Source organism: Argentina silus (assembly GCF_951799395.1).
Source record: "Argentina silus genome assembly, chromosome: 4".
Lineage (NCBI taxonomy): Eukaryota > Metazoa > Chordata > Actinopteri > Argentiniformes > Argentinidae > Argentina > Argentina silus.
Genome location: NC_139658.1, coordinates 20493007 through 20506405, shown reverse-complemented (window position 1 = coordinate 20506405; position 13399 = coordinate 20493007). Strand labels below are relative to the sequence as shown.

The 13399-nt window shown below is 49.4% G+C and overlaps 1 protein-coding gene across 1 annotated transcript; it reads left to right on the top strand.

Annotated features, from left to right (window-relative positions):
• The first annotated feature begins 140 nt into the window (after window positions 1-140).
• ppp4r1l (protein phosphatase 4, regulatory subunit 1-like) lies at window positions 141-13053 on the top strand. The gene is made up of 19 exons (XM_083668332.1): window positions 141-205; window positions 1084-1128; window positions 1656-1785; window positions 3305-3411; window positions 3717-3859; window positions 4155-4301; window positions 4577-4684; window positions 5052-5117; window positions 5254-5412; window positions 5607-5731; window positions 6021-6562; window positions 7143-7684; window positions 7828-8013; window positions 8207-8368; window positions 8731-8831; window positions 9110-9230; window positions 9456-9590; window positions 10159-10300; window positions 10536-13053. The coding sequence occupies exons 1-19, from the start codon at window positions 199-201 to the stop codon at window positions 10679-10681; spliced, it is 3114 nt and encodes a 1037-aa protein (XP_083524458.1). The 5' UTR covers window positions 141-198; the 3' UTR covers window positions 10682-13053.
• Window positions 13054-13399: the final 346 nt, after the last annotated feature.

Sequence of the window (13399 nt, the reverse complement as noted above, 5' to 3'; positions counted from 1 at the left end):
ACAAATACATGCAGCTGTCAATCTGCCTTTATGCTTAGTTTGTCGATCTTTGTGTGTATTTTGACACAAATGCCACGAAATTATTGTTTACTTTATAAAATCGCTTGAAAAATAGCATCAGGAAGTACTTTCAGGAAGTAGTTTTCTGACTACGTCGAGAGACAGCCCACACGGTAGCTCGCCGAGCAGATAATCAAGATGGCAGGTATGTAGCAATCATAATAACGATTTATTCATGACTTTGACAATACAGTATGTGTCATGAAACAGTGGATGGGTCATTTGATGGAAAATGACATACGCTGACACTTAATTTTCTTGCGTAAACCTTATTATGCGGTGTTTTCTAGCAAAAAGGCTAGGTCGGTGTCATGACAGGCAGTGTTATCCTGGCAACATGGCTAGCAAGCTAATGTCAGACAACCGTGCTAGCCTAGCCAGCTAGCTAGTATGTGTGCTGGTATCTGATTGTTATTGACAGCATTATAACATCGCAAATGGTGCAGCTAGATTTGGGCCTATTCTTGTTATGTGTTATATAATATCTTTTGGTACATGCATTGCCACATATCGACTTGTTTCACAATGGTGCTAGCCTTCTAGCTTAACGGCTAGTTGACCTACTCAGCCATAAGCTTACCAAATCCAGCTCAAAACATAACAAAGACATGAGTATTGCTGGCTGGTTCATTGACAGCTATATTTACTGTAGCAACAAAGCTCGCTATTACCCGTGGCATAAACAAGATGTCCATTTATGATTGTAGAGTTTGTTTCTGATTTTAAGGAGGGTCGTTTCCGTGCCTTGATCTTTTTTGTAAACATTGGCATCTAGCCATTGCCTATTATGTTGTCTTACTACTTTACCCTTTGATAAGTAGCCTCTGATCTGTAGTTAAACATCATGATAGGAGACCGTTGGTCATCGAAACTGCAAGTAGTTTCTACTGCTCCTTCCCCATGGAGACTTGCTATCTCAGCTGCTTGTCCTGCTGGGGGGGGGGGGGGGTGGTTTATTGGCTGAAGGTATGTTGATTACATGTTTGTTGCAGTACAATGTGTTCTACCTCTCCATTCTCTCAGGTCTGTCTTTATATTTTGAAGATGGTCATGACGATTTGGACGACTGTGAGTATTTCCATCTGTGTGTGTGTGTGTGTGTGTGTGTGTGTGTGTGTGTGTGTGTGTGTGTGTGTATGTATGCAATATCAGCGGCAAGACTAGGGACTAGACATGTTTTTAGGAGTCCAGAGTCTGAAATGTGGAACCAGCTGGGTCTGATTGCCCCTGTTTGTCCAGATGAAATGTAACCCCCCCCCCCTTACTGTATAAAAGGCCAACCCATAGACAGACTCTGACTGAAACATGCAGAACAGGTAGATCCCTTTTCTTGTTCTGCTTGGGAATGTATTGAGGTTGAAAGTTCCACTACTACACTACATCTGAACTGTCTGTAAAGGTTACAGCAGGCCAGCTACAGCAGTTACTGTGGAAGCAATGGTTCCTTGTCACAATGAGTAATGCTTATGTGCTTGATTGAATCTCTCTATGTCCAAACACACACACACACCCACCCTTTAAAGTCAGCATGTATGTGATGCAGTATTGATGTTTTTGATATTTGATATATTGACATTGATGTTCCTCCCTCCCAGTTGGGTTCGATGACTATGGTTCGGAATGTGACGGGATCCGTATCACAGCGTTCCTGGACGCAGGGCAGGACAACCTCACGCCGCTGGGCAGACTAGAGAAATATGCCTTCAGTGAAAACGTCTTCAACAGGTAGGACGCACCTAGGCGCACTTGGCTGGTGCAGCCAGCCAAACCAGCCAAACCAAAACCAGACATGCCGATCATCAGATGATAACATTTTTATGGGTGACCAAAGACTCTCCATTGAAGATGCCACTTGAGTCTAAGAGGTAAACCGGTTCTACTGTCACCCATAAAACGGGTCACCCATAAAAATGTTATCATCTGATGATCTGCACGTCTGGTTTTGGTTTGGTTGGTTTGGCTGGGCGCACTAGCCAGGCGCACAGGAGGACCGGTTTACCTCCTAGACTCAAGTGGCGTCTTCAGTGGAGAGTCCCCATAGAAAGTGTGATTTTAATCTGTGTCCAGGAAGCTGTGAAATCTGTGTTAGCCAGCTAGGCACGCTGTGTTCCTGAGAGATAACTAGGCCCATAGCTGGGGCCAAGGACACCGCTGTGGCTCAGCAATGCAACCACTGGGGTCTGGCAGATAGGCTTGGGCTGAGACCAGGGCTGCATACAGGGCTGAGAATGGGGGTCGGAGGGCTGGAGATGGGGCTGGAAACTGGCCCAAGGCTGGGGATTGGGTGGCTGGGGCTGGATCTGTGGCGGGGCTGGATCTGGAGCTGGATGCAGGCCTGAGGTTGGGAGTCGTAGGGCTGGAGATGGAGCTGGTGCTGGGCTGGATGTGGAGCTGGATACAGGGCTGAGAATGGGGATCGTAGGGCTGGGGATGGAGCTGTGGCTGAGGCTGGGGCTTGGCCTAGGCTAGATATAGGCCTGGGGGTCAGCTAGGGCTGGGGCTGGAGCTGAGTGATTTGGGCATCTGATGCTGCCAAGTCTTTTACTGTGTTTCACATCGTGAACCTGCAAGGCGCCTTGCTCATTCTCCTCTCCTCAGGCAGAGCCCTGTTTAAATGATGTGTTTCTGGTGTGGTTTGTGCTTGGTGCCCAGTGAGAGATGCAAGCCTGCCAGACCCCCTCCCTGGGTGGTGTTATAAGCCCTCTGCATGCTTCTGCCTCCCTCTGAGACTCAGCCCTCTCTGCCACTGCCTGTCCAACCCTTTAACAGCTCCCCATCAAGGTACAGCACGGCCCTCTGTTGCACCCTGTGTGACCTCCTCTAGCAGGGCTGAGAGGGCTGGCTCCTCCGCTTTGCTGCTCCCTGGGCTGTATTACTGATCTCACTGGGTTTATTATTGTCTACGATAGTGTAATGTACTAAGTAGACATGCATCTGTGTGTGTGTGTGATGTACCAAGTAGATGTGTGTGTGTGTGTGTGTGTGTGTGTGTGTGTGTGTGTGTGTGTGTGTGTGTGTGTGTGTGTGTGTGTGTGTGTGTGTGTGTGTGTGTGTGTGTAATGTACCAAGTAGGCCTACGTGTGTGTGATGTACCAAGTAGATGTGTGTGTGTGACACGTACCAAGTAGGCCTACGTGTGTGTTATGTAGTAGTCAGCTGTGGCAGTGCTGTGCTTTATGCTGTGCTAGTAGGTATTGGCAGCCAGGCAGGCACTAACATGGGGCGTGTGTGTGTTGCTCTCTAGGCAGATCGTGGCGCGCGGCCTGCTTGATGTACTGCGAGAGTTCAGTGACAATGAGAATGACTTTATCAGTGTCATGGAGACCGTTGCCAGAATGTCAGAAGACGGAGGTAGATGGTTTTACTGTTTGTTTTTGTTGTTGTGTCTCTCATCATGTTTTTTACGGTTCTAAAATGTGTTTGTAAGGCAAAGCTCTGCTCAGTTCTATCAAATTGTTGTCAGTTTCATTTGGACAACTCCATTTGGTTGTAGTAACATTCCTGAGTTGACTGGAATTTTGATTTAATTGACCTCAATGCTGCAGTTTAGAGTACTAACTGTGTGTGTGTGTGTGTGTGTGTGTGTGTGTGTGTGTGTGTGTGTGTGTGTGTGTGTGTGTGCGTGTGTGCGTGTGTGCGTGTGTGTGTGTCCTCAGAGCCCACAGTGCGTGCAGAGCTTATGGAGCAGGTTCCCAACATTGCCATGTTTCTGCACGAGAGCCGGCCCAACTTCCCCGCAGCCTTCTCCAGATACCTGGTACCCATCGTAGTACGGTACCTCACCGACCCCAACAACCAGGTGTGTACCTAGGCGTGTGTCCACAAGATGAAAACCACAACATGTTATTCTGTCACATGTTGTTATTGAATCACTACAAGGAGACCTTGTGTCATCATGGCTAATGTGCTTGTTGTTGTGAATATGTTCCTGAAAACAGCCAATGAACTGAACTGAACTGAACTGTCCTGTAATGTGTGTGTGTGTGTGTGTGTGTGTGTGCATGCTTGTGCGTGCGTGTGTGTGTGTGTGTGTGTGTGTGCGTGCGTGCGTGCGTGTGTGTGTGTGTGCATGCTTGTGCATGTGTGTGTGCCAGGTGCGTAAGACCAGCCAGGCAGCTCTGCTGGTGCTGTTGGAGCAGGGTCTGATCTGTAAGGGAGACATGGAGACCAAGGTGTGTCCTGTTCTCTTGGACCTGACCGAGCCCAGCAGCGACGACGACTACAAGATCGAGGCTGTGGCGGTAAGGTGCCCCTGTCCCCAGAACACAGATCTAGGATCAGCCCAAACCACCATGTGTAAACTGTCCTCCCCTCTCCTCTCTTTAGAGATCATGTGTAAGCTAGTGTGTAATGATATTGATGATTCTGTGTTGTTGTGTAAGCTAGTGTGTAATGATATTGATGATTTTGTGTTGTTGTGTAAGCTAGTGTGTAATGATATTGATGATTCTGTGTTGTTGTGTAAGCTAGTGTGTAATGATATTGATGATTCTGTGTTGTTGTTGTTGTTGTGTAGATCATGTGTAAGCTGGTGACCATGTTGAGTAAAGATACAGTGGAACACCTCCTCCTCCTGCGCTTCTGTGAGCTGTGTAGCGATGCCAGACTCTTCCAAGTCCGCAAGGTAACCACCTTCACCTCCGTCCTCCTCTCTTCCCCCCTCACCTTTTGACAGGATGTTCACTTCAACAATGGGAAATGGGGTTGCTGAGTGTCATTACGAACAGAGTAAGACTCTACTACACTTGTTGTTGTTGTTGTTGTTGTTGTTGTTGTTGTGATGGAATGTTAAGACCCTGGGTAAGTCCCTGGGTAACCCTGCGGCAGGAGGGGAAGAGGCCAGAGGTTTAGGAGGAGGAGGAGGAAGAGAGAGGATTGGACCTCAACCTCAACCCTGCTATTGTACTGTACTGAGCTGTTAGCGGCCCAGTGAAAGAATAGATGGGTTTTATAATCATGGTATCTGTGTTCCTCCTGCTGTCCTCCTCTAGGTGTGTGCTGCAAACTTTGGGGAGTTTTGTTCTATAGTGGGCCAAGATGCTACAGAGAAACTACTGGTGAGGAGTTACACACACACACACACACACACACACACACACACACACAGAACTCTACACTACACCTACAGCTACTCCTACACTATACACTGCCTACTCCTAACTCATCGTGTTCTCTGTTTTGTGATTGGTCCAGATGTCCAAGTTCTTCGACCTATGTTCAGACAGCCTATGGGGGATCAGGAAGGCGTGCGCTGAGTGCTTCATGATCGTCTCTAACTCCACCTCCCCTGAGGTGCGACGCACTAAACTGTCCCCCCTCTTCATCAGCCTCATCAGTGACCAGTCCCGCTGGGTAAGAGCTACCGTAGACACACACACACACACACACACACACACACACGTCTGGCTATTGTGCTTTAAAACACATAGATATTACTATTAATTGACTATCAAATGATTATATACATTATGGATGAATGCTTGTAACCCTCCAGGCTGTCTAACTCACCTCTCCCCCCCCACACACACACACACACACACTCACAGGTGCGCCAGGCAGCGTTCCAGTCCCTGGGTAGGTTCATCTCCACCTTCGCCAACCCCTCCAGTACTGGGCTCCTCTTCAGGGAGGACGGCACCCTACTGGAGCTCCCCAAGGCCCCCTCCGACAGGTAAGGACCCACACTACCCCCCACCCCAGACAACACTACCCCCCACCCCAGACTACATTAGAGAGAGGACCGCTTCACTGTGTAACCGTGGGAGTCCAAGCTGCTCCATTGACAGTGTTATGTATTATCTATTGATGAATGTTATCATGGTGTATATAGATCTGCCAAGTGTTTAGGAGCTAGATACAGTAGATGACAATAGAGAAAGATCTCCATTCTATAAGACCTATATAAGACCTCGATCTCTGTACTGATCCTGTTCGTGTGTCTGTTGTTATTTCCACTGCAGTGATTCTCCTCTATGCATCGACTCGTCTCTGAACTGCTGTGGCGACACGGGCTGCCCGCCAGTCAGACACGCCCACACGCACACCAACCAATCCGGTCGCTCCGCTCCACCCCCAGAGAGCCTGACGACACCCACCTCCACACACACTCCCGGAGACGGCAGCCGGCGCGACGGCCAGACGCACAACAACAACAACAACAACCACCCGGCAGGACACAACAGAAACAGCAACAGGGAGGCGGAGCCGACGGACGAGAACTTTAACTCTTTCCACTACTGGAGACCCCCGCTGGTGGACATCAGCAATGAGCTGGAGATGCTGCAGGAGGGGGAGGGGGGGGAGGAGGAGGGAGAGAGGAAAGGAGAGAGCGAGAAGGAAGTGACGGGGACAGGGCCGGAGGAGGTGGTGCTGGAGAAAGTGGAGAAGGAGGCTGATGAAGAGTACCCTAGCCTGGACTCCAGCCAGGGTCCAGCCACCAGCTCTCAGATCCAGAAGGTTCTAGACTGTCTGCAGCCTCACATTGACGACCCGGATGTACAAGGTGAGGAGAAAAGGGCTCCTCAGAGGAACATGTGAACATGTGGAGGGTCTAGAAGGAACATGTGGAGGGTCTAGAAGGAACATGTGAACATGTGGAGGGTATAGAAGGGACATGTGAACATGTGGAGGGTCTAGGAACATGTGGAAGGTCTAGAAGGGACATGTGGAGGGTATAGAAGGGACTTGTGAACATGTGGAGGGTCTAGGAACATGTGGAGGGTCTAGAAGGAACATGTGGAGGGTCTAGAAGGAACATGTGAACATGTGGAGGGTATAGAAGGGACATGTGGAGGGTATAGAAGGGACTTGTGAACATGTGGAGGGTCTAGGAACATGTGGAGGGTCTAGAAGGGACATGTGGAGGGTCTAGAAGGGACATGTGGGGGGTCTGTGAACATGTGGAGGGTCTAGGAACATGTGGAGGGTCTAGAAGGAATATGTGAACATGTGGAGGGTCTAGAAAGAACATGTGGACATGTGGAGGGTCTAGAAAGAACACAGCAAATGTAGACAACATTGTGTGTCTTCATCATTTCCTATGGTGCTCTGTGAAACTGAGACAAGTGTTACTTTCTCCACAGCTCAAGTCCAGGTGCTGTCGGCAGCTCTGAAGGCTGCCCAGCTGGAGAGCCAATCAGAAGATCAGGCGGAGGACGGGGTCCAATCAGAGAGCCAGGCTGAGGAGGGGGCCCCAGAGCAGGTTCAATCAGAGGAGGAGCAGAACTCGGACCCTCCCCCAACCCTGAACCTGGGCCCTAAGCCTACCCAGGAGCAGGAGCGGGCGGAAACACAGACGCAGACAGACACCCAGACAGACACACAGACCCAGACCGAGTCAGAGAGCCAGATGGAAGCCCAGACAGAGTCAAAGAGCCAGACGGAGGCAGAGAGCCAGACGGAGGCAGAGAGCCAAACAGAGGCAGAGTCACAGACGGAGGCAGAGAGGGAGTCAGAGCCTCAGGAGGAGTCCCCTCCAGACTCTCCGGTCCTAGTGAGAGATGACTCAGACCACAGCAGCATCGAGTCAGAGCTGATGGAGAGTGTTCAGGAGGAGGGCAAAGAGGAGGAGGAGGAGTCCGCTCCCGACAGCCAGGCGTATGAGGAGGAGAGGTCCAAGATCCAGGTGAGTCCTGTTCTGTCGAGCACTCGCAGCATAGTCATGCTGCATGCACACACACACACACACACACACACACACACACACGATAGCTGCACTGTATGGATTTTGAACTCTCTCTTTTTTTTTCCCTCCCTTCCCCCCTTCAGAATGTGATTCCCCAGCAGTTGTTGGACCAGTACCTGTCTATGACGGACCCAGCTCGCGCCCAGACGGTGGACACAGAGATCGCCAAGCACTGTGCCTTCAGTCTGCCTGGGGTGGCACTCACACTGGGCCGACAGAACTGGCACTGTCTCAAAGACACCTACGAAACCCTGGCTACGGATGTACAGGTGTGTGTGTGTGTGTGTGTTGTGTGTGCGTAATAACTGCTGGGTTCACAGCAGAAAGCAATACCACTTTTTATTTGGAATGAACGTATCCTTCCTAAAGGACTTTCACTTGTTGTGAAGACTAAATGCCACATGATGCAACGATCAGCAGTACAGTGAATCTAACCCAGTACCCCCCTCCTCCCTCGCCCAGTGGAAGGTGCGCAGGACGCTGGCCTTCTCCATCCATGAGCTGGCTGTGATCCTGGGAGACCAGCTGACGGCGGCTGACCTGGTGCCCATCTTCAACGGCTTCCTCAAAGACCTGGACGAGGTCCGGATAGGAGTCCTCAAACACCTCTACGACTTCCTCAAGGTAAGACTTCCGACTTCCCTACTCTTCCTTCCTTTCTCTATCTCCCTCTGTTTCTCTTTCTCTCTTTTTCTCTTTCTCTTTCTCTCTCTCTCTCTCTCTCTCTCTCTCTCTCACACACACATGTACTCAATCTCTCCCCCCTCTCCCCATCTCTCTCTCTCTGAAGTCAAAACCATGTATGACTGGCTGGTCTGACGTGTGTGTGTCTGTGTGTGTGTGTGTGTGTGTGTGTCTGTGTGTGTGTGTGTGTGTGTGTGTGTGTGTGTGTGTGTGTGTGTGTGTGTGTGTGTGTGTGTGTGTGTGTGTGTGTGTGTGTGTGTGTGTGTGTGTGTGTGTGTGTGTGTGTGTGTCCTCTGTTTCAGCTCCTCCATGCAGAGAAGAGGAGGGAGTATCTGTACCAGCTGCAGGAGTTCATGGTGACGGACAACAGCCGCAACTGGAGGTTCAGATACGAGCTGGCAGAGTAGGTGTCTCTGCGTCAGCATCGTTGCACCGATCAATACTGCGGTCAATGGTCAACGTTCTGAACAAGGACAGAATCAATGTTGACCTGATTTTTGAAAGAGCCGCCTCCAAAATGTTCTTGAAACCGTTTGAAACTCTCTCACGTTCAAACTTCAACTTTATCAGTGCAACTGTTTGCAGAGCCAGCACAGAGTGTGCGTTATCCTCAGTCTGTGTGTGTTAACGTGCGTGTGTGTGTGTGTGTGTGTGTGTGTTCGTGTGTGTGTGTCTCTGCAGACAGTTGATCCTGATCATCGAGCTGTACAGCCACTATGACGTGTACGACTACCTCCGACAGATCGCCCTCACCCTCTGTTCAGACAAGGTCTCTGAGGTGCGGTGGATCTCATACAAGCTGGTGAGAACCTGACACCTTCTTCTAGAACCACATGGAACTGCTGCTGGACATTATTACACAGAGAGAGAGACTGAGACCGGGCTTTTGGGTCAACGGCTTTCACAGAGCCGGATGAACAGAGAAAGTGGCTGTAGCCCAGTAGTACGCTCACTGTGTCTCTGTGAAGCCATTTCTATGAGTAGGAGTGTAACCCTGTGTGTGTGTGTGTGTGTGTGTCCGTCCCAGGTGGTGGAGATCCTCCAGAAGCTGTATGCATGTGGTGCTCATGACCTCGGTCTGAACTTCATCAATGAACTCATCGTCAGGTTCTGCCACTGTCCCAAATGGGTGGGACGCCAGGCCTTCGCTTTCATCTGCCAGGTCAGTCTGGGGGGGGTGTTATCCGATTACCGTGTCAGGTCAGGCTGGGGGTGTGTCTGCGTGTCTACAGTAGAGGAGGACTGTATGCCCATGGGGGTGTGTGTGTTTAATCCCTAGTGTGCATGTTCAATCCCTGTGTGTGTGTTTGTGTGTGTGTGTTTAACCCTGAGTGTGCGTGTTCAATCCCCTAGTGTGTGTGTTCTATCCAGGCTGTGTGTGTACACGCGTGTTCAATCCCCTAGTGTGTGTGTTCTATCCAGGCTGTGTGTGTACACGCGTGTTCAATCCCCTAGTGTGTGTGTTCTATCCAGGCTGTGAGTGTGTGTGTGCGTGTGTGTTTAACCCCTAATATATGTGTGTGTGTGTGTGTGTGTGTGTGTGTGTGTTCTATCCAGGCTGAGTGTGTGTGTGTGTGTGTGTGTGTGTGTGTGTGTGTGTGTTAACCCCTAATATGTGTGTGTGTGTGTGTGTGTGTGTGTGTGTGTGTGTGTGTGTGTTCTATCCAGGCTGTGAGTGTGTGTGTGTGTGTGTGTGTGTTTAACCCCTAATGTGTGTGTGTTCTATCCAGGCGATAGTAGAGGAGGACTGTATGCCCATGGACCAGTTTGCCCAGCATCTCCTCCCCAGCCTGCTCAGCCTGTCCTCCGACCCTGTCGCCAACGTCCGCGTGCTGGTGGCCAAGGCCCTGAGGCAGAGTGTCATGGAGAAAGGTACACATCACACACATGCCCACGCACACACATACACACACACACATGCCCACACACACACATGCCCACACACACACATCACACACATGCCCACACACACATGCCCACATACACATACACACACACAGAGGGTTCACAGAGAAAGGTAGTCAGACACACACACTATATTCATTCACTAGTATTGTAGATGTTCTATGTGGTGTTTAACCTCTAACGGCGGTTCTCCCCTCTGTAGCGTACTTCAAGGAGCCAGGCAGTGCTTACTCTGATGAGCTGGAGGAGACAGTGATGGCCCTGCAGGCAGACAAGGACAGAGACGTGCGTTTCTTCGCCAGCCTGGACCCCAACATAGCTCTGATGGACACGGCTGCCTTAATCTAGCTGCTGTCTGAATGTCTGAACGTCTGTCTGTCTGACTGACTGCCAGTCTATCTGTCTGTACGTCTGTCTGTCAGAGACACAGCAACTATCACCAGCACCGGACCAGACCACTTGCCTGGAGAACAGGCCTGCACCAAGGCACTGACAAACAGAAACAGACACACACACACACACACACACACACACAGTGCAAACTCATAAACACACATATACATATTTACACATGCAAACATACTCACACATGCATAACATGTATGCTCACATACACTCACACGTGTGTGCACGGTCACTTACAAACGCACATACAGGAGTGTGTTCCCACACACACACACACACACACGCACACACACACTCTCTCACACTCAGGAGGAACAAGCATCCTGTCATCTTGTGGGCGTCGTCCCTTCTCAGAACAACAAACCAGCACTCTGAACCAGGACCGGATGTGCTGGACCTACTGGAGGAGCAACACCACCTCTCCTCTTCCACCTCCTCTCCTCCTCTTCCTCCTCCTCTCCTCTGGTCAGATTCAAACTCTCCAGTCCCAGACTTGTCGTCAAGGCGACAGGCTCGCTCTCCAAAGCTAATTGTACATTTGTGATCGATTGTTTTTTATTTTTTTTTATGATTTTTCTCCTCTTTTTTTTTTTTCTCTCAGTGAATGTTTTCTGAACTTAAAGCAGCCTGTACCCGTTTCTGCCGCGCGCTCTAACTCAGGGGGACTCATGTGACGTCTCAACAGCTGATCGCTAACCATGCCACCGCCACGAACACGGTGATGACTCCAACCAATCACGCGACACCGCTGGTGTCCCTCGCGCCACATCCAACTCTCTGCTCGTTAATGTGAGCTTTCTCTCATCCCTCCCTCTCTCTCTCTCCCTCTCCCTCTCTCTCCCTCTCCCTCTCTCTTTCTCTCCCTCTCCCTCCCTCTCTCTCTCTCCCTCTCTCTCCCTCTCTCTCTCTCTCTCTCTCCCTCTCTCTCTCTCTCCCTCCCTCTCTCTCTCCCTCTCTCCCTCTCTCTCTTTCTCTCTCTCTCTCTCTCGTCTTCAGAACCACTACTGCTCAGGAGAAGAAACAACTCCACCACTCTGTGTTAGAACCATCTGAGACACTTCTGACAGAACGTCTTTATGAACTAATGGATTGATTGATTGGTTGATTGATTGATTCTTTGTGTGTTTACCAATAATGTGACACAAGTCTCCCGACTGCCGGAGACCAATCAAATACCTCTGTACGAACATGACTCTGGCCAGTATGTAGTAAAGCTGGAGCTGGGGTCAGAGGTCAGAACAGGGTCATTTGGTGTATTCTTATAGGGGGCGGGAGGGGTGGGGGGGTTCTGGATTTGACAAACTCCTAAGGGCTTTATGATGAAGTGACAGAGGTTACTGTAACCTGTAGGAAGGAGGGGGGAGATGGATAGCACACTGGTGGAACATGCATGTCTCTTCACAGTTACATTGAGAAAGCTCCCCTCTCCCACTCCCAAATTGTCTATTCCACTCCCCCCCCCCTCCCCCATTCCCAAATGGTCTATTCCCCCTCTGCCACACCCTATCTGGGTGACATCCTGCTAACCAGTTGTGGTATAATAGTAGCGTTGCGGTCAGGAAGGCTGACCGTGGTTGTACAGTACAGGAACGGTTGTGGTTGCATTCTGGTTGTCTACCCAGAGTCTGACCTCAACAGGCTGAGCTTGCACCCTGACGACCACCGTGTAGTGGGGGAACACGTTCTCTCTCTGATACAAGGTTGTTTTTTTGTTTGTTTTTAAAATGAGTAATTCTTAACCATAGTCAGACAGCATTGTACAGCTGATCCTGTGGAACATGTGTGTGTGTGTGTGTGTGTGTGTGTGTGTGTGTTTTTGAGGAGCTAAGGCCAGTCTTAGGGTTTTTCTATACAGACAGTATGGGAGCAGTCACCAAGTCACTTTTGTAGTCTTTTGAATCTCTTACTGTTTCTGCTGTGTGTTAATGGCAACCCCATGTTTGGACCACGGACAGGACCTGTGAGGTGGACCACCTGACCTGGCTGCAGCCAGTCAGCTGTGTGACCTCTGACCTGTCCTCCATGTAAAGATAGTTCCACTGCCATGGTGCAGATGGCTACTCATCTCAACTCATCTCATCTGTCTGCAAGTTGTGCCCATCTCGGATTTTTTTTTTTTTTTTTAATGTGGTAGAACTGTTAATATATATTTTATGAAATTTATTTTTCTTTTCAATTATGTACCATTGTTCAAAGATTTTATATCCTAACTTTGCAATTTGCGACCTTTGTAATATTCAATGGTTTCTTTTAAAAGACGTTTTATGTATTGTTATTTTTAGTATTCTGTAATTAAAATGATAATATAAATCTGAATGAAATAATGTGGACATTTGCATTTAGTAGATTCCACAGAACTAATCGTTTTTATAAAGTTCACTCACTACGTTGGGCCTACTGTGATTTTACAATATGCAAAACGAGCATTGATGAGAGGGCCCTGTAATTACTTTTATCGAACGTTCGGTGAAAAAAATGATAATTGTTTCGTCATTTAACCATTAATACCTGTGTTCTGCCGAGGACGCAACAATGGGACTCGAAGCACTTCATGACGTCCATCACCTTAGTAACAGGAGCGAACCCAGACACAACATTCCGAACTGCCTGAGAAGAAGATTTCACTTCTGAGTTTAGGCTACATTTTATCCGATCTGCAAC

Bases quoted from the DNA above. Each gene is read 5' to 3' on its own strand.
- ppp4r1l (XM_083668332.1), top strand. The intron at 1,129-1,655 runs GTGAGTATTTCC...CCTCCCTCCCAG, and splicing joins TCATGACGATTTGGACGACT to TTGGGTTCGATGACTATGGT. The intron at 10,301-10,535 runs GTACACATCACA...TCCCCTCTGTAG, and splicing joins GCAGAGTGTCATGGAGAAAG to CGTACTTCAAGGAGCCAGGC.